The sequence below is a fragment of the Oncorhynchus kisutch genome, unplaced genomic scaffold (assembly GCF_002021735.2).
Source record: "Oncorhynchus kisutch isolate 150728-3 unplaced genomic scaffold, Okis_V2 Okis06b-Okis10b_hom, whole genome shotgun sequence".
Classification (NCBI taxonomy): domain Eukaryota; kingdom Metazoa; phylum Chordata; class Actinopteri; order Salmoniformes; family Salmonidae; genus Oncorhynchus; species Oncorhynchus kisutch.
This window is the reverse complement of record NW_022261983.1, coordinates 1030206-1057356: the sequence shown is the minus strand read 5'-3', so window position 1 is coordinate 1057356 and position 27151 is coordinate 1030206. Positions and strand designations below refer to the sequence as shown.

Genomic DNA, 27151 nt, shown 5'->3' with positions numbered 1-27151 from the left:
TGTTCCTGCCCAGAACTATACCATTTCATTCAACCAGGAGTAGTTGAATGAGGGGTTTTAGTGTTGGCATTTTCACACTTTCACACACATTAAAACTGGGGTATGCCCTGGGTTCCACCCTGAATGATCCTTTTGTATCTAATGCATACTTACTGTAATATTTTCTCTCTACATATTCCCCCTACCTCCACCCAACAGTGGATCTGTCCAGAGAGCCCAGTCCTGCAGAGGATGGGGTCCCCACGGCGGAAGAGGCCACAGAGGCTACAGAGGAGGGGGAGGAGAGCCAGGGGCTGGTCGTCAGTCAGCCAGGCATCTACACAGAACACGTGTTCACAGACCCTCTGGGAGCCGGCCACCATGAGTCCTCCACTGCAGACACACAGAGGTGAGACTGTCTGACCTAGTACTAGTTAGTAGTGACCTGACCAGGGAGAACTCTGGTCCCTTGTTTAAGGCACTGGGTTTTTATACATGAGTGATTAATGTGTGTTTGATACACTAAAGCTCACCAGCCCTGTTCTTTCTCTCTGTCTCCCAGGGACCAGGAGGGGGTGGGTGAGGCGTCTCTTCCCGACGACATGCTCCCTGCTGGAGAGGACGTCCAGAGGATGAGCAGCGCCCTGCCCACCATGTGGCTGGGGGCCCAGAACGGATGGTGAGGACAAGGGAGTGGTCACCAGGGGCCACTAGGGCCACACAGAAATAAATGAGTATGGAATATATAGTAGAATCTCTTTGGTCAAGAAAAGAAAAACGCATTATACATTTTTTGTAATTTCGCTGTTAATCTTTATTTTTGTTTATGCACCCTGATCTGTATAATTATCTTTAGAAAATCAGCCCCATTTATTTGAGGATTGTGTTTCTTAATCTTTGTCTCCTCTCTTGTCTCCTCCCTCTCTAGTTTGTATGTGCACTCTTCTGTGGCTCGGTGGAGGAAGTGTCTCCACGCCATCAAGCTAAAGGACTCCATCCTCAACATAGTGTGAGTACTCTGAGGACTCCACTAGTACTCAGTCATTTATATACAATACCAATCAAAAGTTTGGACACATCTACTCAATCAAGGTTTTTATTTAATTTGAATATTTTCTACATTGTTGAATAATAGGGAAGACATCAAAACTATGAAATTACACATGGAATCATGAAGTAACCAAAATAAGTGTTAAGCAAATCAAAACATATAGAATATTTTAGATTCTTCAAAAGAGCCACCTTTGCCTTGATGACAGCTTTGCACACTCTTGGCATTCTCTCAACCAGCTTCATGAGTAATGCTTTTCCAACAGTCTTGAAGGAGTTCCCACATATGCTGAGCACTTGTTGGCAGCTTTTCCTTCACTCTGCGGTCCAACTCATCCCAAACCATCTCAATTGGGTTGGGGTCGGGCAATTGAGGAGGCCAGGTCATCTGATGCAGCACTCCATCACTCTCCTTCTTGGTCAAAATGCCCTTACACAGCCTGAAGGTGTGTTGGGTCATTGTCCTGTTGAAAAACAAATGATAGTCCCACTAAGTGCAAACCAGATGGGATGGCGAATCTCTGCAGAATGCTGTGGTAGCCATGCTCGTTAAGTGTGCCTTGAATTCTAAATAAATCATCAACCAGTGTCACCAGCAAAGCACCCCCACACCATCACACTACCTCCTCCATCCTTCATGGTGGGAACCACACATGCGGAGATCGTGCGTTCACCTACTTTGCATCTCACAAAGACACAGCGGATGGAACCAAAAATCGGAAATTTGGACTCATCAGACCAAAGGACAGATTTCCACCAGTCTAATGTCCTTTGCACTTGTTTCTTGGCCCAAGCAAGTATCTTCTTTTTATTGGTGTCCTTGAGTAGTGGTTTCTTTGCAGCAATTCGGCCAATTCACACAGTCTCCTCTGAACAGTTGATGATTAGATGTGTCTGTTACTTGAACTCTGTGAAGCATTTATTTGGGCTGCAATCTGAGGTGCAGTTTACTCTAATGAACTTATCCTCTGCAGCAGAGGTAACTCTGGGTCTTCCTTTCCTGTGGAGGTCCTCATAAGAGCCATTTCATCATAGTGCTTGGTGTTTTTTTGCAACTGCGCTTGAAGAAACTTTGCGGATTGACCGACCTTCATGTCTTCAAGTAATGATGGACTGTCATTTATCTTTGTTTATTTGAGCTGTTCTTGCCATACTATGAAATAGGGCTATATTCTGTATACCACCCCTGCCTTGTCACAACACAAATGATTGGCTCAAATGCATTAAGAAGGAAAGAAATTCCACAAATGAACTTTTAACAAGGCACACCTGTTGATTGAAATGCATTCCAGGTGACTAGCACATGAAGCTGGTTGAGAGAATGCCAAGAGTGTGCAAAGCTGTTATCAAGGCAAAGAGTGGTTACTTTGAAGAATTTCAAATATTAAATATATTTTGATTTGTTTAACACTTTTTTGGTTACTACATGATTCCATATTTGTTATTTCGTAGTTTTGGTGTCTTAACTATTATTCTACGTAGAAAATAGTAAAATTAAAGAAAAACCCTTGAATGAGTAGGTGTGTCCAAACTTTTGACTGATATTGTACATGATTGATATGATTTTTGGATTATTTCACACACAAAGGTTCCCAAGGAGAGACAGACAGTACTTGTAGTGAGTATTCAGGCCATGTATATCTCACCAGACATGTCTTGTAGTGAGTATTCAGGCCATGTATATCTCACCAGACATGTCTTGTAGTGAGTATTCAGGCCATGTATATCTCACCAGACATGTCTTGTAGTGAGTATTCAGGCCATGTATATCTCACCAGACATGTCTTGTAGTGAGTATTCAGGCCATGTATATCTCACCAGACATGTCTTGTAGTGAGTATTCAGGCAATGTATATCTCACCAGACATGTCTTGTAGTGAGTATTCAGGCCATGTATATCTCACCAGACATGTCTATGTGTGCTCTCTGTCTGCAGGCATGTGAGAGGAAGAGTCCTGGTTGCCTTGGCTGATGGCACGTTGGCTATATTCCACAGAGGCCTGGGTAAGGATGCATTGATTCAAGCCATATTGTGATGCAGGTTAGCGTTTTTGTAATGAATCTTCTAGCTGGCCCAGCCACAAAGTAATACAAAATTAATTTAAACCTAACCATAACTGTAACCACACTGCTAACCCTAATGCCTAACCCCAACCTTAAATTAAGACCCAAAAGCAAATGTGTGTTTATATGAATTTTTACAATATAGACAATTGTGACTTTACAGCTGGCCTATCTAGCGGAAATCACACAGTTCTGCCTCCAGGACCAGACTCTAATAAACGTTAACCTGTATTGTGATGCTCCCTGGAGTAAAACAGCTTGGCAGCCATTTTGTGTCACAAGCATATCACTTGTGTGTGTTTCTCCCTATGCAGAGGGACAGTGGGATCTGACCAACTACCACCTACTAGACCTGGGCCGGCCACACCACTCCATCCGCTGTATGACAGTGGTGCATGACAAGGTGTGGTGTGGCTACAGGAACAAGATCTACGTCATCCAACCCAAGGCCATGAGGATAGAGGTACATCATCTGATGTGGTTTATACGGGAAACCTTCTGATGGTAGAAGGGGGGACAGTGTAAAGCGATTTGTGTTTCAGAAAAGTGCTAGATAAATGGGAATCCTTATGACTTTTCCCACAGCAAATTCCCAAAAGGAAGTTTCACAAAATGACACTAAAGTTATTGTATAATCTCCCTTTTGGTTTAAAGATGTTTCGTGGTTCTTTTTTTACTAGGCAAGTCAGTTAAGAACAAATTCTTATTTTCAATGACGGCCTAGGAACAGTGGGTTAACTGTTCTGGGATTTGAACTTGCAACCTTTCGGTTACTAGTCCAACGCTCTAACCTACCCTGCCGCCCCATTCTAGTTGTCTACTTTTAAGACTTTCATCCATGAAATTGATAAAGGCCCTTTGGTGACTTATGGGCAAGACAATAGGTTAGAATAACTCCAGCCCACTTTGTCCTTTGAGATCTCATTGTCTTATGATCTAACCACTAGGCTACCCTGCCGCCCCAGGGTAGCCTAGTGGTTATAATGCTACCTTCTCTATTTCCTCCTGTGTAGAAGTTGTTTGACGCCCACCCCCGGAAGGAGAGTCAGGTGCGTCAGCTGGCCTGGGTGGGAGATGGGATCTGGGTATCCATCCGCCTGGACTCCACCCTCAGACTGTTCCACGCCCACACCTACCAGCACCTCCAGGACGTCGACATAGAGCCCTACGTCTCCAAGATGCTGGGTACTGTACATTGACTCACTGTTTAAATCAATACAACGTTATTGGCATGAAGTATTGACATTGACAAAGCAGAGGTGTTTTAGGATGATAGATGAAAAATAACTGTTTCAATAGAATGCATGGGGAATACGTGAATAATTGTGCTTAGGACTGTTGCGGTTACAGTATTACCACCACACCGGCGTCATGAGTCATGACCTCAGTAAAATTCCACATGACCGTTGATTCACAGTAATCTTCTCTCATGCACTCTGGACATGCGTTGGTACAGTAGCACCCAACTCGCTAATGACCGTCAGGTCACTAATGGTCTGGTGCTCAGGGCTCTATTGTCCCTCTAACCACTCTGACATCAATGCAAATGAAATCGAAAAACACATCAAACACATCATCAAAACAGTACCATGCTTATATATTTTGTCTTGCCCATTCACCCTCTGAATGGCACACAAACACAATCCATCTCTCAATTGTCTCAAGGCTTAAAACTCCTTCCTTAAACTGTCTCTTCCACTTCGTCTACGCTGATTGAAGTGGATTTAACATGAATAATGGATCCTAGATTTCACCTGGATTCACCCGGTCAGTCTGTCATGGGAAGTGTTTTGTACACTCAGTGTACATTGTTACCCTGTAACACTGCCAATTTAGCATGAGTTTAAGCAGTGTTATGACCCTGTCCTCTCTTCTCTCCCCTTCTCTAGGTACGGGTAAACTGGGCTTCTCCTTCGTCAGGATCACAGCCCTCATGATATCCTGTAGCCGTCTGTGGGTCGGAACAGGAAATGGTGTCATCATCTCCATCCCGCTGTCAGAAGGTAAGTCCATACCAGCTACATCTCAGTCATCTAAGATGGCCTCCTCTCCTCACCTTCCCTCAATCATTGTTCATTGCCCCTTGAAAATGTTCACGTCCCTCATAAGACCATGTTTTATAACAACGTAATGATCGACACATATTTTTCACGCCACTGTATAAAGTTGTTGGATGGTGAAAAGGTTTATCTACTTTAACTTGGCCCATTCATTCACGGAGGTTGGCGTTTATTGAGCGATTTCCACTTGATGGGCCAGCTGCAAAGTCAAAATTGGCTATATTGTACAAAGTCATTATCAGAAATGAGCTTTTTGGTCTTAATTTAAGGTTAGGCATAAGGTTAGCAGTGTGGTTACAGTTAGGGTTTAATGTCTGTGGCTGTGCCAGCTAGTGGCTATCCTGCTGAGCTGCCTCAGTACATGAGTCATCCCAATAAATACCAACCTGCTTAATTAACACTCATACAGTGAATGAAACAGCTCCAATTAGCTGTCTGTAAAGGAGAGAGTGGGTATTCATAGACTCTCTACTCCTCCGCTGCCCCATATATCCCTCCTCCTCTCCTCCCTCTTTCACTGAAGCTATAGGTCCTCCTCAGCATGGAGTCTTACTGAGGGGCCTCAGGGGTGAGTCTCCATCACACAGCAAGCTTAACCAGACTTTCCCTACTACTCTGTTTCTCTCCCTCTGTCCCTCTATCCCTCTTTCCTGCTGTCTTGCCCTTTCTATCTCTAGTGCTTCTATTCCTAGTCCTAGTCCTGGTTTGTGCTCTTTGGTCAGTTCTGGTCTCTCCCTGCCTGTTGTTTCTGATCCTAGTAGTGGGTCTCTGGTCTCTCCCTGCCTGTTGTTTCTGATCCTAGAAGTGGGTCTCTGGTCTCTCCCTGCCTGTTGTTTCTGATCCTAGAAGTGGGTCTCTGGTCTCTCCCTGCCTGTTGTTTCTGATCCTAGTAGTGGGTCTCTGGTCTCTCCTTAAGTTAGTTTTCTGCTTCTCTCTATGCGGCTAGACAAACAAACAGACCCAACTGACTGCTTCATTGTCTGTGCAGGGCAGTCACAGTCATTGTCGCTCTGTTGACGACCCATAACATGTCTTTTAGTTTGAACTTGAACTTAGTTTGAACTTGTCTGTATTGTTTCTAAATGTTTCACTCCATTCATTCATTTCATAATGACTCCTTCCTTTCCATGTGTAGCATGTTTACAGCGTGACCTTGGCTTTGGGTCTACTGTATGTGTTTTCAGGATGGCCTTGCTGTTCTTAGGCACAGCCCTTAGCCGTGGTATATTGGACTTATACCACAAACACCCAAGGTGCCTTATTGCTATTATAAACTGGTTACCAACGTAATAAATAAAATAAAAAAAAATTAGAGCAGTACAAAAATCGTGGTATACGATCTGATATACCATGGCTGTCAGTCAATCAGCATTCAGGGATCGAACATCCAGTTTATAATGGAGGCTTTGCAGTGTGCCGCTTGCTATGGATGGATAACAAGCTAAATGGATTCACTTCGCAAAACATTACAGTTAAGACATTCCTAATTTAAGGCCAGGAGTTTTTCCTGACATCATTACTCTATAGGTTTTGTTTTTAACTCCATAGTTGTCTTGTTGTTGTTGTGACGTTGTAGCCAACAAGACAGCGGGTGCAGTGCCAAATCGCCCTGGCGGTGCCGTGCGGGTGTTCAGTGAGGAGGGCACAGAGAGCACTTTGCCAGGCAGCTACGTGCCCTACTGTTCCATGGCACAGGCACAGCTGTGTTTCCACGGACACAGAGATGCAGTCAAGTTCTTTGCAGCCGTCCCAGGTAAGCAGCAAGGGGTATTGATCATTAGGGTGTGCAACGAGAAACATTTTGCAACAGAAAATTAAAATTATTCTGCGCAGGCAGTCCCTTCCTACCTGTTTCATTCAGTTTCTTCCTGAACTTGACCGAGGAAGTACTCAATACTTAACTTCCTGTTCCAGGTCAGGTGATCCCGTCCCCCGGACCCGGAGGGGATTCTGGGTCGGATGACCCCGCCTCTGAGTCGTCTGACATGGCGACCTCTGAACCTGCCAAAACCTTCCTGGTCATGAGTGGAGGAGAAGGCTACATCGACTTCAGAATGGGTGAGAGTGTGTGTGTGTGTGTGTGTGTGTGTGTAGGACATTATATGACGTATCTCTCCTCAACAGGTGATGATGTAGGAGAGGTGGATGGCAGCCTATCGGAACCCACCATGAAGCAGGCCACCCCCGCCAAACCAGAACGCAGCCACATCATCGTCTGGCAAGTCACTTCTTGCCAGGAGTGAGCCAATCACAGACTGCCACATCACTACTCGGTCGCACAACCCCCCCGCATGCCCCTCCCTTAGGTTTTAAGTTGTTATTATTGATATTATTATTACTACTGTGGATGACTACATTGTTGCTAAGGATTCTTTTAGTGTCTGTTTTAAATGTATCCATGAATTTGGGGCCTAATGTTTGCCAGGCAAGGTTAAAGTGAAGCAGTGAAGTCAACTCCTGATAAGTGCACATGGGATAGATAAGTGCACTCATTTTAAGTGCAGGGCACTTCACCGGGCCCTTTTCAAACCGTTGTTTTCACTTGCTCCAGATATCTGTAGCACATTCTAGAAGTCGACTGTGGTATAAAGGCAGCTCAGTGTTTTAAAGTAACTGTCCAGTGAAAATCTGACTGTTAGAAGTTTGTATTCTGTTAATTAACTCATACTCAAATAATATTGTTGACACTTCAAATCCCCCACCTCAAACTTGTATCTCAAACAGAATGTTTCAAAAATGCTTCCTATTTCCTCATTGAGGATGATGTCATCCTCCTGAGGAGGATGAGCTGGCCAATCAGCGGTCTACTCACATAAATATTTTTAATGACCGGTATATGCCCACACCATTCTGTTGTTGGGGTAAGTCCACACCATTCTGTTGTTGGGGTAAGTCCACACCATTCTGTTGTTGGGGTAAGTCCACACCATTCTGTTGTTGGGGTAAGTCCACACCATTCTGTTGTTGGGGTAAGTCCACACCATTCTGTTGTTGGGGTAAGTCCACACCATTCTGTTGTTGGGGTAAGTCCACACCATTCTGTTGTTGGGGTAAGTCCACACCATTCTGTTGTTGGGGTAAGTCCACACCATTCTGTTGTTGGGGTAAGTCCACACCATTCTGTTGTTGGGGTAAGTCCACACCATTCTGTTGTTGGGGTAAGTCCACACCATTCTGTTGTTGGGGTAAGTCCACACCATTCTGTTGTTGGGGTAAGTCCACACCATTCTGTTGTTGGGGTAAGTCCACACCATTCTGTTGTTGGGGTAAGTCCACACCATTCTGTTGTTGGGGTAAGTCCACACCATTCTGTTGTTGGGGTAAGTCCACACCATTCTGTTGTTGGGGTAAGTCCACACCATTCTGTTGTTGGGGTAAGTCCACACCATTCTGTTGTTGGGGTAAGTCCACACCATTCTGTTGTTGGGGTAAGTCCACACCATTCTGTTGTTGGGGTAAGTCCACACCATTCTGTTGTTGGGGTAAGTCCACACCATTCTGTTGTTGGGGTAAGTCCACACCATTCTGTTTTTTTTACATACTTTAATTTTTAAAACTAGGAAAACTATTTCACTCATATTGTCATTAATTATAGGTCATATTTCATTGAAATGTGGAAACACTGGACAGTTACTCTAAAGGGACAGACTTATTTTGCCAGGTTATTACATATGTACTGTACCATCATGTGTCGGTGCTACGTACTTCCTATAGTTCAATAAGAATCAAATCACTTCATTTTCCTGTGAGGCAAACTTCTTATATGATATTTACTGCACATACAACAATGGCACAGGATGAACAAATCATTCAAATAACAGTACAGTCAACAAAGATGAGGAACTGCATTATATTGATTTAAGATGACATTGAATAAGGGAACATCAGTATTGTATGTTTAGAAACAAGACAAAAGGGAATGGTTAAGGGGTTTTGCACTGAATTGATATCTGATGTTGTAAAGTTATGATATGGGACTGTATGTGTGCGGGTTCACTGTCGCCTTTACCGTGTCGAGCATTTTAGATCGTAACCTTTGAACAAAACACATTTATTTTTGCTACCTTTGTGGTGTTGGTAATGTGAGCAATGTTTGGGCACCTCTGTGTAGAACGGACTGTGAGATGTAATGTAGGGCCCTGTTCCAATACTTTAAAAAGCCTTTCTTATTTCCTCACTTTCTTGAAGTAATCGGGGAGAAAAGATCTATTTTGAAGTATTGTAACGGTGTCGAAGTTAGTATCAGCCTGCATGGGGAAGTCTTGTACTGTATCTCCGTCCAAAGGTCTGCCATTTTGGGTCAAACTCTCTGTTCCGCCATTTTGGGGAAATGTGCTCCTGCTGCAATTTAGGGTCTTCCCTCATGCTAGATCTCCCTGGCACTTTTAAACATAATGTAGGCCGCTTGAAGTAGAACACCCGTCCGTGGTAATGTTCACTTATACTAAAAATGTGCTAACTATTTTAGGGGAAAAGGGTGTGACGGACTATTTATTTCTGTCAAGGTGTAACCAGTTACCAAAGGACAAAAAAATGAAGTATGAAAAGAATACTAAATGTCATTCGTATCTAACATTATCCATTTGCATCTTCTCTGGGGGTTTTAAGTAAAGTCATAATAGCAATGATTTGATGATGAATATATATTTTTTAAGGTTTCATCTCTGAAAAATGGTATATTTCACAGGGAATTTATTCATGAACGTAAGTGTTTACGTTGCACCTTAAAAATCATTGTCCACACAGAACTAAATTTGCTTTGTGTTTCATTTGTTTTTGTGTTTTTACAAATGCATTCAAATAACTTTTTTGACTTTTGATGTTGTGCTCTTTGTACTTGTTGTCTGTGAGACACATCTGTATTTTGATGGTGTCTGTTACCCGAAAGCAGAAAAACCAATAGACAAGTGTTTCATTTTTATATATTTGAAGGAAAAAAACTGGGTTGGGATTGGTTAGGCCTCGGCCTATTTATTTTCCAATTCAGAAGAAATAACGTTCACATCGTGTTGTAGCCATTCCAGTATTTATTTTTCTTATTGAGCCTCGGTGGTTCAGAATGTAACTTTCTACATGAATAAACATAATAGGAGAATATTCAAAGTGATCAGTAATAATGGTGCCATAAAATGAAACCATGGTCAATAGAAAATGGAAAATACAAATATAAGGATCAACGCTAAACAGTCCTGTAACGTCTGTGGACTGATCAGGACAACTACACATTCATGGTACCAAGCTATGCATGTTTTTTTTAAAGAACACTGCTATGTATTGTTTGGTTCAAATCCTTGTTAACTGCCACCGTTTTGGGTGGGTAGATGTCTGCATGTGTGTGTGGCTTGCATTTGAGTGTGTGGGTGTGTGTGTGCGTGCGTGCCTGTGTGTGTGTGTGTGCGTGCGTGCGTGCGTGCCTGTGTGTGTGCATATGTGTATCTCCAGAGGATGGTCTGTAGTATGTACCAGGCCTTTCTCTGGGCCCATAAAGCCGTATGGCCATAACTGTGGTTTCTCCTGGTAAATGTTTGCTAAAACAGCATCATAGCCTTATTTTTAACAATCTATTAAACTCAATTTCATGGGGAATTCATGACGGTTGATTTATTGATTCAGCTGATTGATTCATTGATTGATTGTTTGATTGACATATATAAGTCAAGTTAACATAGCAGTTGTGCGTCAATGCCTTCCACAGGTGACAGCCAGGAAGCATAACATCACACAGAAATACTACATATCTGATTCAGAGGGGTTAAATGCAGAAGACACATTTCAGTTCAAGACATTCAGTTGTACAATTGACTAGGTATCCCCATTTCCCTTAATATATTATGAATTATAATGTGACCGTAAACCTAGTGATAACCTATTTCAAATACAGAAGTTACATGTAAAAACAATACATTCTCACTTTTATCTCAATGAGACAAATGTGTTGTAAAAAGTTTAGTAAAAGTGGATAGATGAGTGGCACAAATCCATTAGCAGCATTCAATGTAGCATTAACATTTTTAGAGCTTAGAGCCATGCATGTCCCATTCTCTGCCAGTAGGGGGCAACATTATTCTGCACACAGTCAAGTGCTACAGCACCTTAAAAAACGACTTCCCATGAAATTGTATTGTGATGTAATTTTACCCCACCTCCTGCTCCACCCAACTCCTCTCATAAGCCATACAGGGGCTGTGCCCAGTCTATCCTACGGACATATGTACACGCATGCTGACGTGCTTGGGTGTCTGATGTCACGCATAACCAGAGAGGGGATTCTGAGTCTGTTATGTAGCCAAGCGAGCTACTGCTATTGTTGCCATTCGTTCAGCCTCAGAGGGATGATGGTACTCTGTTAGAAAAACACCTATGATGTTCAATAGCCTGGTCTGCATCGTTTTAATGCTGTTGATGAAGAGAGAGACAGTTATAGTACACAGTCAGAACACCTCTGGCATGCCAGCTATAGCTAGTGTTTATGTAGATACATCTGTGTTTTTGTGTTCCACCCCCTCACCCCTTTCCCTCCCTCTCCTTCCTCTCCTTCTTCTCCTGCCTGTAGGTCCAACTGCTCTCCAGGTGATGACTCCACAGCAGCAGCGGGGTAACGGTATACTTGGTTATCAGGTGGATCTCACGGATCGTCTCCCACACACGTTACACAGAGGGAGATGGGGGGAGGCGAGAGAGAAAAAGAGACTGTTCCGGTGGGACATGCAGAGATACAGAGATAGAGAAAGAGATCCTGTGTACTAGGTAATATGGTGCTCTGTGGTAGGCTGTCGTTACAGCACTCAAGGGGTAGACTAGCCTAGTCTATCCTACCATATCTCCCAGACTAGCCCAGTCTATCCTGCCCTATCTCCCAGACTAGCCCAGTCTATCCTCCCCTATCTCCCAGACTAGCCCAGTCTGTCCTCCCCTATCTCCCAGACTAGACCAGTCTATCCTACCCTATCTCCCAGACTAGCACAGTATTTCCTCCCCTATCTTCCAGACTAGCCCAGTCTATCCTCCCCTATCTCCCAGACTAGCCCAGTCTATCCTCCCCTATCTCCCAGACTAGCACAGTCTATCCTCCCCTATCTCCCAGACTAGCACAGTCTATCCTCCCCTATCACCCAGACTAGCCCAGTCTATCCTACCCTATCTCCCAGACTAGCACAGTCTATCCTACACTATCTCCCAGTACATGGAGTTAGACTCGGCTGCAGTATTACATTACCAGACCAGCTGTTCTCTCTGTGTTTTCCATTTATCTCTGTCTCTCTCTTCCTGTCTGTCTAGTGGTCTCAGACAGAGGGTGGGATGAGGCTCTGGAGCCTGTGCCTTTCTCTAGTAAAACCATCTGTCTGTCTAACCCTGCCTAGAAACCAGCATAACTCTATCTCTCACCTGACTGAGCCCTAAGGATGAGGGAGTCAGATGAGGGTGGGAGGGGTGAAAAGTGAGAGACAAGGGAGAAGAGAGAGGGTGATGATATGTAGTGACAGAAGAGGGACTTGGCCCTGCTGCCAGAGAGGGGAGTGTCACAGGGCAAATAGCCAGGTCAGAGAGAGAGAGAGATGGTGGGAGAGGGGGAGGAGAGAGGGTAGATGAGAAAATGAGAGGGGGTAGATGGAATAGGAGAATAGATTGGGTGAGGGGAAGATTTTAAAGGAGATAGGAAAGGGGAGAGGCTGGGCAGATGACAGGAAGGAGAAGAGGAGAGAGAGAGAACTTCCTGTGTATGTACAGCAGCCTGTGTGTGCAAGCATGCCTACGTAATTCTGTGTGAGCACATGCACAAAATGTCTCCCACCTTTGTCTCCCCACAAACCGTTCAGCCACAGCTATTGTTGTTAATGTGTGTAAAGATGCTCACGTGTCCTGCCAGACATTTAACACTGTGTCTACTCCACAGAGCCTGACCAGACACAAAACACACACATACAACCATGTATTGAACTCTGCCCCCATAGAGGAATTCATGGACACCCATGTCCAGTTCAGTCCAGCAGTGACTGATTCCCTCTCTTCAATTACTGACCCTCACTCTAAGTGTTTCTGTGTACAGGATGTTCAGGTGCAGGGAGGGGCTGACCATTAACGGGGACAGGAGGACAACAGGACCATAAAAATCACCCTCTCACCTATTCTGCAGTGGGGATGTGTGCATGCGTACGTGCTCGTGTGTGCACTCACGTGTTTATGTTGTGTGTGTGTACCTCCTCCAGTGCTGTGTGATTTAAAGCCCCTGAATGAGGAGTGTGTGTACTCACGTGTTTATGTTGTGTGGGTGTGTGTGTGTGTGTGTGTACCTCCTCCAGTGCTGTGTGATTTAAAGCCCCTGAATGAGGAGTGTGTGCCCTTGTCCGCCCGTGGAAGCGTGCAGTATTTCACAGTCACGGCTGCAGTAAGCATTTTCCTAGCCAGCGCAGCACAGTTCAGCACATTATAGGAGGCACACACAACGCACACAAATAAACAGAAAACACAGGACTGGGCGGGGCTTGGACATGATTGACAAGTCCATATCGATCAATAAAAGGTCACGAGAGCAGGTAAACAATGATTGACCTCTCTGTATCGACCAATGAGAAGTTGTGAGAGCATATAAACAATGCTAGGGGGTGTGGCTGTGTCTGGGGACCCTGTGTGAGTTATTTGTAGACTGTGACAGAAGCGCTGAGGGGTTGAAAGGGGGATGGTATTCAGCGTAACACCATGTGCTCCGTGTGTGAGGGAGGTCATGTCCATATGGGTGCAGTGGAGAGAGACTGGTTCCTTCTATATTTATGCTGGGTTTAATGCACAGTCCTGTCAGTCCTACCTATCTGTCTAGGTGTATGCATTGGGGGTGTTGTTCTGTGGCCCACTTTTTCATGTTTTCTGAGCAAGAGAACATGGAACTGTGTTTTTCCTCTCTCTCTCTTCGTCTCTTTCTTTCAATTGAAAGGCTTTATTAGCATGGGAAACGTATGTTTACATTGCCAAAGCAAGTGAAATAGATAATAAAACATTAACAGTAAACATTACACTTACAAAAGAATAAAGACATTTCAAATGTCATATTATGTATATGTACAGTGTTGTAATGATGTGCAAATAGTTCAAGTGCGAAAGGGAAAATAAATCAACATAAATATAGGTTGTATCGTTCTCTCTCTCCATCTCTCCATCTCTCTCTCTTACTCCTTCTCTCTCCGTCTCTCTCACTCTTTCTCTTTCTCCGTCTCTCTCTCTCTCTTTCTGTCTCTCTCGCCATCTCTCTCTCTCTTTCTCTCTCTCACTCCTCTCTATCTCTCTCACTCTGCCCTCTATCTCTCCCTCTCTCCATCTCTCACTCTATCGCTCTCTCTCTCCGTCTTTCCCTCTCTCTGTCGCTCTCTCTATAACTCTCTCTTACTCCCTCTCTCTGTGTCTCTCTCCAACTCTCTGTCTCAGACTATTCCCTCCATCTTTTTATCCTATCTCTAAGCAGTGTTTCTCATGTGCCCTAGGGAGTGTGATAGCTAGGAGAGTATGAGGAGGTGAGTGAAGCAGAAGACAGGACTAGGGGGTTATACACAAGAGAGTGGGTGAATGAAGAAGTGAATAGGTGAGTTAGTGAGAGAGTGGTTTAGTGAGTATGTGAAGGAGGGAGTAAGTGTTATTGAATAGGTGATGAGCATCAGAGTGTAGGAGATATGCGTGTGTGGGGATAAAAGGGATGTGAGGGCGTTGGATTGTGAATATGTAAGAGTGAGTTGCCCACATGAAAAAAGACTACAATTTACTATAGAATACCACAGTACTTACTACAGAATTCTATACTATAGGTTACTATACTACACACTGTAGTATCCCTCAATCATGGATAATACTTACTATAGCATGTTGTAGTAGACTGGAGAATACTACAGTAAAAACTACAGTATTACAGTGCATTTGTAAAAGTATTCAGACCGCCTAAATTACAGCCTTATTATAAAATAGATTCAATTCAAAATGTTCCTCATCAATCTAAACACAATAACCCATGAAGTGAAAACAGGTTTTAAGATTTTTTTAGCAAAAAAAAACAACCTTATTACATAAGTATTCAGACCCTTTGCTATGAGACTCGAAATTGAGCTCAGGTGCATCCTGTTTCCATTGATCATCCTTAAGATGTTTCTACACTTGATTGTAGTCAACCTGTGGTAAATTCAATTGATTGGACATGATTTGGAAAGGCACCTGTCTATCTACAGTGGCATGCGAAAGTATTCACCCCCCTTGGCATTTTTCCTATTTTGTTGCGTTACAAACTGGAATTAAAATATATTTTGGGGGGGTTTGTATCATTTCATTTACACAACATGCCTATGACTTTGAAGATTCAACATCTTTTTTATTGTGAAATAAACATGAAATAAGACAAAAAAAATAAACTTGAGCGTGCATAACTATTCACCCCCTCCCCCCAAAAGTCTATAATTTGTAGTGCCAGCCTTTGCACCAATTACAGCTGCAAGTCTCTTGGGATATGTCTCTATAAGCTTGGCAATCTAGCCCATGGTATTTTTGCCCATTCTTCAAGGCAAAACTTCTCCAGCTCCTTCAAGTTGGATGGGTTCCGCTGGTATACAGAAATCTTTAAGTCATTCCACAGATTGTCAACTGGATTGAGGTCTGGGCTATGAATAGGCCATTCCAAGACATTTAAATGTTTCCCCTTAAACCACCCGAGTGTTGCTTTAGCAGCATGCTTAGGGTCATTGTCCTGCTGGAAGGTGAACCTCTGTCCCAATCTCAAATCTCTTGATGACTGAAACAGGTTTCCCCCAAGAATTTCCCTGTATTTAGCTCCGTCCATCATTCCTTCAATTCTGACCAGTTTCCCAGTCCCTGCCGATGAAAAACATACCCACAGTATGATGCTGCCACCACGCCTCACTGTGGGGATATGTTCTCCAGGGTGATGAGAAGGAAACCTGTTTCAGTCTTCAAGACAATTGGATATGACGAAAAGGGGGTACGTGTATTCCAATTTTTGGGGTCAATGGGTATAATGTGTATGTATATAATGTATAATAGTAATATTTAAATTACTAAATCGGGTAATTTTGTATACATTTATTTAAAATTGTATCGGGGTGCTTCTGGGGTGATTCTGGTAAGATGCAAAAGAAAAGTCTGCTGAATTCCGGCAGATGGAAAAGGCCTGATGTACTTGGGCCGATTCTGGGCAGTCATTCATTTTGAGGACGTCCTCTAGGGTGTGGATGTTCTCCCCATCAAAGGCCATTCCGGGTCGATTCAATCAGTTCCAGCACCCCGGAAGAGCTCCACTTCTGGGCCAATTCCTCATTGCTAGCTGGGGTGTGTGTGTGTACAGTACGTCAGTAAGTACATTCGTGCATGTAGGGTCTGATTCTGGGTCCTTGTGTGTGTGTGTGCGTTCGTAACTATGTGCATGCATCCGTGTCTTAATGTGTCTGTGTCTGAGTGTTGGGACGTGAGTGATTGACATCAGCACCTAGTGGAGCGTGACGGTAGCTGGGGGCAGCAGGAGAACATGGGTAATATAACACGCCTTCTCTTCTTTATAGATCCCCCTTGGCCCCGGCTACTGTTACACAGATGACAAACACACACTGCCTGCTGTTCTCACTCTCTCGCTTAACTCTTTCCCTTCTGTCTGTCTGTCTGTCTGTCTGTCTGTCTGTCTGTCTGTCTGTCTGTCTGTCTGTCTGTCTGTCTGTCTGTCTGTCTGTCTGTCTGTCTGTCTGTCTGTCTGTCTGTCTGTCTGTCTGTCTGTCTGTCTGTCTGTCTGTCTGTCTGTCTGTCTGTCTGTCTGTCTGTCTCTGTTTCTCTCTCTCTTCTTCTCCCCCTCGTCTCATTTGTCGTACCACACATTCCCTCTGCTCTGGTGTGCGTCACATGTCCAGTAAACACTCACCCAACGTCACCTGACCCTCAGAGACCTGACCAACTGCTGGGCAGTGGGTGAGAGGAGAGGAGGGGGGTGGACAGTTGTTGTCAACTTATCTCTCATTCCTTTTGCTCCCACCTTTCTCAATTCACCCTTTACCCTTTTCTCAGTTCTACCCTATGGTTCTTCTTCTCTACCCTGTTTTCCCCACAACCCTTCCTCTCTCTGCTCTCCTCTCCCCAATCTTTCCTTTCTCCCTCTCTCCTGTCCCCAACCTGCCTACCTCTTTCCATCTCTCCCCTCCTCTGTCCCATCCCCATTCCCTCTCCCCCACCCCTCTCTCCCACTGGACCTAAAGCTCCCCTGACCTTTCCCCAGCTCCATGGCCTGCCCACCATCGCCCCCTCACTCTGAATCACACTGACGACCCTTGAAGCCTCAGCCAGGGGGAAATACGGACTCTGTTACATCACATTCTCCATTACTCTGCCAAGCTGTAGAGCATTATGTGTATCTTTGTGTATGTCTGTGTGTTGGTTCTTTGTGTGTTTCCTCGTGTGCATCTCACCCCTTTGTTTTGTCTGTCATTACCCTTTAATGAGGAGGTGACATGAGAGCTTCCTCCTGTTCCTTTCAGCACCCTCTCAGACGTGTGTGAGTATATATAAACGGCACGACCGTTTACGGAGAGTTTAAAAAAATAATTAATGACACACTACAACTGGCAAACGAGGCACAATGACCCACACCTTTAACTAATTTAGCAGAACCAGACACCAGATCTACATCACTACTGGCCCATGTTTTGCTTTACACTCAGATTGCAATTCTATAACAAACATTTGGCAAAACACAACACACAATTCTCAATCTTTGGCACAACCTTCACAACTACGTTATTGAAAACCTTGCCATCTTCCATAACATCAGAGGGAGCTTATCAACCACAGTCCTCCATCCTTAAGAAACACCATCTCCGGATGAAGCAAATCTACAGAGTCCCATTTGAAAGGAATTCCCAGAGTGAGGGATAAATGGTGTGCAAGTAAGCAATGTAGTAGTACTACACTCTTGAAACATTAGAGATGTTGCCAGTGAACTTTACTATACAGCAATTACAGTATTTACTGTCCTTTCAGAGAATCATGGAGTTGGATGGAAGTCCCGTCCCCCAGGAACTCGTATTCATGAGGATTCAATTTAGATGAGGAAGGAAGATCATTGGTCAACGCGCCATTATTGAGGTACTGTACCTGGCCAGCGCTGGGGAAATGTCACCATATGAGCCTCAATGGGGTTCTCCACTACCATGCCACCCTTGGACCATACAACAATGCCCATCTCCTTAATTTCCTGAACACCTTTTCAGCCAGAGCAGAGCGGGCCAGGTGATCCTGAGCAGCAAATGTATGTTCTAATTTGGGACAAGGTTTCCATCTGGCTGCTCAGATCTGCAACTGGTTCCATGACCATCCCAGGTTTACAGTTCTCTATCTCCCACCATATTCCCCAGTTCTAAACCCCACTGAGCAGTTGTTTTCAGCATGGCGGTGGAAGGTGTATGATCGCAAACCCCATGAACGTATGGCCTTTCTCCAGGCCATGGAGGAGGCCTGTGGTGTCATTCCAGCAGAGTCCTGTCAGGGGTAGGTGTGTCATGCCAGAACATATTTCCCCCGCTGTCTGGCAAAGGAGAATATTGCCTGTGATGTTGATGAAAATCTGTGGCTGGAACAAAACAACAGACATTTCGGATTATGATCTTGATTTTACTGTATTTTGACAGTTTCTTTAACTATTCCATACAATTGATCTAACATACAGTATTTTATTCCTTTGCGTATGCTAAATATATTTACTGTATGTTTGCATTTTTTCTGTATGTGTGCTTACAGTATGCTGTTTGACATGTTGTCATGTTGAAATATAAAACAAAAATTGTTGTATTTGTGTTTCTTTCTTTTTGGAGTACACAAACAATATACAGAATAGCAACAACATCGTAGTCTTTACACTGAAATAGGTTCTGATAGTAGTGTTCTGAATATGTCACATTAGTGTCATCTCGGTTGTCACTAAGTTAGACGAATTTGATGTGTGTGTGTGTTTCATTTGTATGCGGAGTTTCATTTTGAGCAGGGAGTACAGGATTTTGATTGCTGTGTTTCATTTTGCACGATGTCTGTGGGGTTTGGGGAAATTGGCTAACTGTTTTGTTTTTAGAGTTTTGAGTACCTGAGATGTACTTTCAGCAAACGTGTGTTAACAACTGGGAAAAACTGTAAGTCAGGAGGCGTGAAGTGAGTTGAGAGCCGCTGCAGAAAGGTTTCCAGACGGTCTGTGTGTGTGTGTGTGTGTGTGTGTGTGTGTGCGTGTGTGTGTGTGTGTGTGTGTGTGTGTGTGTTTACAGTGCCTTGCGAAAGTATTCGGCCCCCTTGAACTTTGCGACCTTTTGCCACATTTCAGGCTTCAAACATAAAGATATAAAACTGTATTTTTTTGTGAAGAATCAACAACAAGTGGGACACAATCATGAAGTGGAACGACATTTATTGGATATTTCAAACTTTTTAAACAATACAAAAATTATTCAGCCCCCTTAAGTCAATAATTTGTAGCGCCACCTTTTGCTGCGATTACAGCTGTAAGTCGCTTGGGGTATGTCTCTATCAGTTTTGCACATCGAGAGACTGAAATTTTTCCCATTCCTCCTTGCAAAACAGCTCGAGCTCAGTGAGGTTGGATGGAGAGCATTTGTGAACACCAGTTTTCAGTTCTTTCCACAGATTCTCGATTGGATTCAGGTCTGGACTTTGACTTGGCCATTCTAACACCTGGATATGTTTATTTTTGAACCATTCCATTGTAGATTTTGCTTTATGTTTGGATCATTGTCTTGTTGGAAGACAAATCTCCGTCCCAGTCTCAGGTCTTTTGCAGACTCCATCAGGTTTTCTTCCAGAATGGTCCTGTATTTGGCTCCATCCATCTTCCCATCAATTTTAACCATCTTCCCTGTCCCTGCTGAAGAAAAGCAGGCCCAAACCATGATGCTGCCATCACCATGTTTGACAGTGGGGATTGTGTGTTCAGGGTGATGAGCTGTGTTGCTTTTACGCCAGACATAACGTTTTGCATTGTTGCCAAAAAGTTCCATTTTGGTTTCATCTGACCAGAGCACCTTCTTCCACATGTTTGGTGTGTCTCCCAGGTGGCTTGTGGCAAACTTTAAACAACACTTTTTATGGATATCTTTAAGAAATGTCTTTCTTCTTGCCACTCTTCCATAAAGGCCAGATTTATGCAATATGCGACTGATTGTTGTCCTATGGACAGAGTCTCCCACCTCAGCTGTAGATCTCTGCAGTTCATCCAGAGTGATCATGGGCCTCTTGGCTGCATCTCTGATCAGTCTTCTCCTTGTATGAGCTGAAAGTTTAGAGGGACGGCCAGGTCTTGGTAGATTTGCAGTGGTCTGATACTCCTTCCATTTCAATATTATCGCTTGCACAGTGCTCCTTGGGATGTTTAAAGCTTGGGAAATCTTTTTGTATCCAAATCCGGCTTTAAACTTCTTCACAACAGTATCTCGGGCCTGCCTGGTGTGTTCCTTGTTCTTCATGATGCTCTGCGCTTTTAACGGACCTCTGAGACTATCACAGTGCAGTTGCATTTATACGGAGACTTGATTACACACAGGTGGATTGTATGTATCATCATTAGTCATTTAGGTCAACATTGGATCATTCAGAGATCCTCACTGAACTTCTGGAGAGAGTTTGCTGCACTGAAAGTAAAGGGGCTGAATAATTTTGCACACCCACATTTTCTGTTTTTGATTTGTTAAAAAAGTTTGAAATATCCAATAAATGTCGTTCCACTTCATGATTGTGTCCCACTTTTTGCTGATTCTTCACAAAGAAATACAGTTTTATATCTTTATGTTTGAAGCCTGAAATGTGGCAAAAGGTCGCAAAGTTCAAGGGGGCCGAATACTTTCGCAAGGCACTGTATGTCATGCATCGGAGAAAAGTGGTGAGCTACTGATTAGTTCCAACCCCCAAAAGATGTTACCCTCGTGGGTTAAAAATCTGTCAGCCTTGGGGGTAAGCTAACTCAAGCCCCATAACACCTTGAGTGCGAGCTATGGTGGGAAGTGGAGAAAGAGGGGCAGAGGGAGGTGTAGGGGAGAAGTGGATTGTGAAAACAGGCCTAAATTGGGAGAGGGGACCCAGTCAGTGTGGGTGGTCCTGTTTAAAGGATGTACAACCTGAGACCATGAAAGTGTTACTCACTAATATATACATAGACATTCTATAGATACAGAATACGTGCTTGTATATATTAGTCTACACATTCTACCTATACATGGTTTATGGAGTGTCTTTCTATACAACTGATGAGACAATGCGGCTTATAATAGAGCCTAAGCACCGCATCTTTTACACAATCACCAGCTGTGAACGCCCACACGTGATTCTGATTAAATGGACCACTGGAGAAATGTAATTTAATAGATGGTGTGGGTTCTTCCAAGAGATCTGTTTGATGATGCATGATGATGAGATGATTCATTAAAATGTAGATAACATATTTTACAGCTATGAGGATCTCTCTGTCCTTGACTGCGACTTCTAAACTGAGGCCATCTATTATTTTGCTCTGTTCAAAGAATTCATGTTCACATAAATTGTGTTCACATAAATTGTGTTCACAGGAAAACATCTTGGCAGCATGTGGGCACGAGATAAGGCAAATCAAATAATCTGAGACAGTTACAGACACTCAGTCCTAACTGTAACTGTTTTTGAGGGAAGCTATGAGATGTGAAAAAAGGAACAAGTTGACACCTTGTAATCAAATCAAATCAAAGTTTATTTGTCACGTGCACCGAATACAACAGGTGTAGGTAGACCTTACAGTGAAATGCTTACTTACAGGCTCTAACCAACAGTGCACTTTAAAAAAGTATTAGGTGAACAATAGATAAGTAAAGAAATAAAAACAACAGTAAAAAAGATAACAGTAGCGAGGCTATATACAGTAGAGAGGCTATAACAGTAGCAAGGCTATATACAGTAGCAAGGCTATATACAGTAGTGAGGCTATATACAGTAGTGAGGCTATATACAGTAGCAAGGCTATATACAGTAGTGAGGCTATATACAGTAGTGAGGCTATATACAGTAGCGAGGCTATATACAGTAGTGAGGCTATATACAGTAGTGAGGCTATATACAGTAGTGAGGCTATATACAGTAGCGAGGCTATATACAGTAGCGAGGCTATATACAGTAGCGAGGCTATATACAGTAGCGAGGCTATATACAGTAGCGAGGCTATATACAGTAGCAAGGCTATATACAGTAGTGAGGCTATATACAGTAGCAAGGCTATATACAGTAGTGAGGCTATATACAGTAGCGAGGCTATATACAGTAGCGAGGCTATATACAGTAGCGAGGCTATATACAGTAGTGAGGCTATATACAGTAGCGAGGCTATATACAGTAGCGAGGCTATAACAGTAGCGAGGCTATATACAGTAGCGAGGCTATATACAGTAGCGAGGCTATAACAGTAGCGAGGCTATATACAGTAGCGAGGCTACATACAGTAGCGAGGCTATATACAGTAGTGAGGCTATATACAGTAGCGAGGCTATAACAGTAGCGAGGCTATATACAGTAGCGAGGCTATAACAGTAGCGAGGCTATATACAGTAGCGAGGCTATATACAGTAGTGAGGCTATATACAGTAGTGAGGCTATAACAGTAGCGAGGCTATAACAGTAGCGAGGCTATATACAATAGCGAGGCTATATACAGTAGCGAGGCTATATACAGTAGCGAGGCTATATACAGTAGCGAGGCTATATACAGTAGCGAGGCTATAACAGTAGCGAGGCTATAACAGTAGCGAGGCTATATACAGTAGCGAAGCTATATACAGTAGCGAGGCTATATACAGTAGCGAGGCTATATACAGTAGTGAGGCTATATACAGTAGTGAGGCTATAACAGTAGCGAGGCTATATCCAGGCACCGGTTAGTCCGGCTAATTGAGGTAGTATGTACATGTAGGTATGGTTAAAGTGACTATGCATATATGATAAACAGAGAGTAGCAGTAGTGTAAACAATGCAGATAGACCGGTTAGCCAATGTGCAGGAGCACTGGTTGGTCGGGATAATTGAGGTAGGATGTACGTGAATGTATTGAATGTATAGTTAAAGTGACTATGCATATATGATAAATAGAGAGCAGCAGCAGCATAAAAGAGGGGTTGGGGGGGGCACACAATGCAAATGGTCTGGGTAGCCATTTGATTAGCTGTTCAGGAGTCTTATGGCTTGTGGGTAAAAGCTGTTGAGAAGCCTTTTGGTCCTAGACTTGGCGCTCCGGTACCGCTTGCCATGCGGTAGTAGAGAGAACAGTCTATGACAGGGGTGGGTGATTTTTAGGGCCTTCCTCTGACACTGCCTGGTGTAGAGGTCCTAGATGGCAGGCAGCTTAGCCCCAGTGATGTACTGGGCCGTACGCACTACCCTCTCTAGTGCCTTGCGGTCAGAGGCCGAGCAGTTGCTGTACCAGGCAGTGACACAAAATGCAAAAATGCAGATGCCCAAAATAAGAAGGCCAAAATAGCTATATGAGCATTAATGGTATACTGTAGCTCATTTAAGGTGCACCATAAAAACATACAGATTATTATTAATATATATCCTAAATTATAAATCACCAACCCTAAATGTTCTGACATGAGGTGTGAACAGTTTGTTTTTCCTCAACAATAGGAGTCCTGAAGTGTTCATCTGGAAAATAGTCAAGTGTTAGAGGTGTGGGCTTCCTCTTTTATTTGAAGGTGTGCATGAGTGTGTGCATGTATCACCCTCAGACCTCTCAGCTGTAACCTACGTCTGTTTGTATTGGGCTACTTTACAGACACGGGCAACTTGACTTTCCATATAGGGCCTACAAGGAGTGAGAACACAATGTGTTGTTTACAGTATGAGTAGTCTGCCAGTGGATGTGATGTATGGCATGGTAATAGAGATATGGCAGTCACTATGCTACAGTCTGCACTGTGGAATGGGCTGACGTCATACCATTAGTAGGCAGAGATAAGGGATATCAGCAGGCCTGAGGTCACCAGCCATTAGCCCTGACAGACAGGGTAGGGTTGACATGCAGCAGGAGACGCCCAGCCAACCCAGTGTCACACTGACACACTGACATGTCAACACCTAGGGATGTGGCTGGAATGTTAATGTATGGGTTGGACTGAGGTTGTGACTCTCTCTCTATCACGATGTCTCTCGTTCTCTTACTTTCTCTGTCATGATAGACTGAGGTTGTGACTCTTTCTCTATCACGATGTCTCTCGTTCTCTTACTTTCTCTGTCATGATGGACTGAGGTTGTGACTCTTTCTCTATCACGATGTCTCTCGCTCTCTTACTTTCTCTGTCATGATGGACTGAGGTTGTGACTCTTTCTCTATCACGATGTCTCTCGTTCTCTTACTTTCTCTGTCATGATGGACTGAGGTTGTGACTCTTTCTCTATCACGATGTCTCTCGTTCTCTTACTTTCTCTATGTCATGATGGACTGAGGTTGTGACTCTTTCTCTATCACGATGTCTCTCGTTCTCTTACTTTCTCTGTCATGATGGACTGAGGTTGAGACTCTTTCTCTATCACGATGTCTCTCGTTCTCTTACTTTCTCTGTCATGATGGACTGAGGTTGTGACTCTTTCTCTATCACGATGTCTCTCGTTCTCTTACTTTCTCTGTCATGATGGACTGAGGTTGTGACTCTTTCTCTATCACGATGTCTCTCGTTCTCTTACTTTCTCTATGTCATGATGGACTGAGGTTGAGACTCTTTCTCTATCACGATGTCTCTCGTTCTCTTACTTTCTCTGCCATGATGGACTGAGGTTGTGACTCTTTCTCTATCACGATGTCTCTCGTTCTCTTACTTTCTCTATGTCATGATGGACTGAGGTTGAGACTCATTCTCTATCACGATGTCTCTCCTTCTCTTACTTTCTCTATGTCATGATGGACTGAGTGTGACTCTCTATCTCTCTCTCTCTTCATAACATGTCCTTGAGTAAAATGAGTCTCTGTCTTCGTGTTCTCTATGAGTTTCTCTCTGCTTATTTCTTACCCTTTCTCTGTCACACTCAGTAATATAGAACACGTTCACCCTCTCATGTCTATTATGGTGTGATTGTGTCATAGAGACACTGCTTTGAGGTAACATCTGCTAGTCTGCATTACCCCTGGAATGGGGTATGAAGTTCATACATTCAATGCTGCAGGGCTCAACTGAAAAAGCGAAAGTACACACCCGCACACAAACACCGTAGAGCAATGAAGAGTTCAATCTAACCGTCCCTCCCATGCAACCGTGTGCTGTTTGGGAGATATTATATACATATCCGACTCCAAGGAATGCAGAACATTGCTGACTACATGTATTTTTTCAACACAGGCTTGGATCATATTGGAAAATGCAATTCAATATATGCAGACTAAAAAGCTGAGGCAACTGCTTAGCCTAAAAATACATACAAGGATTTAAGAGAAAGACGGTATCAGAATCTGTTTGGCTCTAAGCTCATACAGGAGGCCTGATATCCCTGGCTTTTGAATTTCATACAAATACACGTGGAAGGTGGACCCAAATGTGAGCACAGACACACATAGAGAAACACACATGCAAACAATATTATCCCTAACACAATATCTCTCTCTCTCTCTCTCTCTCTCTCTCTCTCTCTCTCTCTCTCTCTCTCTCTCTCTCTCTCTCTCTCTCTCTATGGCCTATGGTATGATGTGTTTAGTGTGTAGTGTTGAGTGCTGTGTAGTGTACTTGTGGTGAGACTGTGTGATAAATCTCTGACAGGGAGGCAGACATGAGAGCAGAACCCCTGAGTCTGCAAATCATTTACCATAAGACTTTTTACCCCTTACTATACATCATTCTCACTACTACAGGAGAGAACTATACATCATTCTCACTACTACAGGAGAGAACTATACATCATTCTCACTACTACAGGAGAGAACTATACATCATTCTCACTACTACAGCAAGAGAGAACTATACATCATTCTCACTACTACAGCAAGAGAGAACTATACATCATTCTCACTACTACAGGAGAGAACTATACATCATTCTCACTACTACAGGAGAGAACTATACATCATTCTCACTACTACAGCAAGAGAGAACTATACATCATTCTCACTACTACAGCAAGAGAGAACTATACATCATTCTCACTACTACAGGAGAGAACTATACATCATTCTCACTACTACAGCAAGAGAGAACTATACATCATTCTCACTACTACAGGAGAGAACTATACATCATTCTCACTACTACAGGAGAGAACTATACATCATTCTCACTACTACAGGAGAGAACTATACATCATTCTCACTACTACAGCAGAGAGAACTATACATCATTCTCACTACTACAGGAGAGAACTATACATCATTCTCACTACTACAGGAGAGAACTATACATCATTCTCACTACTACAGGAGAGAACTATACATCATTCTCACTACTACAGGAGAGAACTATACATCATTCTCACTACTACAGCAAGAGAGAACTATACATCATTCTCACTACTACAGCAAGAGAGAACTATACATCATTCTCACTACTACAGGAGAGAACTATACATCATTCTCACTACTACAGCAAGAGAGAACTATACATCATTCTCACTACTACAGGAGAGAACTATACATCATTCTCACTACTACAGCAAGAGAGAACTATACATCATTCTCACTACTACAGCAAGAGAGAACTATACATCATTCTCACTACTACAGCAAGAGAGAACTATACATCATTCTCACTACTACAGGAGAGAACTATACATCATTCTCACTACTACAGCAAGAGAGAACTATACATCATTCTCACTACTACAGGAGAGAACTATACATCATTCTCACTACTACAGCAAGAGAGAACTAGGTAACTTAGGCTTGGATGTATATGCCACTGTTTTGTGGAAGCTACGGGCCATGTGACCTGACAAAGATGAACACTGTTTTGTTTTGAGAGAGACAATCAACATGCCAA

At 43.3% G+C, this 27151-nt stretch overlaps 1 protein-coding gene across 7 annotated transcripts in view; it reads left to right on the top strand.

Moving 5' to 3' along the window:
- LOC109877343 (C-Jun-amino-terminal kinase-interacting protein 4) overlaps nucleotides 1–10743 on the top strand; it is a 50071-nt gene extending 39328 nt beyond the window's left edge. For 5 of the 7 annotated variants that reach the window (XM_031814003.1, XM_031814001.1, XM_031814000.1 and 2 more), the window contains 11 exons: nucleotides 199–388; nucleotides 542–658; nucleotides 908–988; nucleotides 2966–3033; nucleotides 3408–3556; nucleotides 4107–4278; nucleotides 4983–5096; nucleotides 5677–5721; nucleotides 6730–6906; nucleotides 7068–7211; nucleotides 7278–10743. In XM_031814003.1, coding sequence (XP_031669863.1) covers nucleotides 199–388; nucleotides 542–658; nucleotides 908–988; nucleotides 2966–3033; nucleotides 3408–3556; nucleotides 4107–4278; nucleotides 4983–5096; nucleotides 5677–5721; nucleotides 6730–6906; nucleotides 7068–7211; nucleotides 7278–7396 — 1376 coding nt within the window. In that variant the 3' untranslated portion in view covers nucleotides 7397–10743. The remainder of the gene's footprint in view (nucleotides 1–198; nucleotides 389–541; nucleotides 659–907; nucleotides 989–2965; nucleotides 3034–3407; nucleotides 3557–4106; nucleotides 4279–4982; nucleotides 5097–5676; nucleotides 5722–6729; nucleotides 6907–7067; nucleotides 7212–7277) is intronic. The other 2 variants (XM_031814002.1, XM_031814005.1) reach the window with 1 other exon arrangement.
- Nucleotides 10744–27151: the final 16408 nt, after the last annotated feature.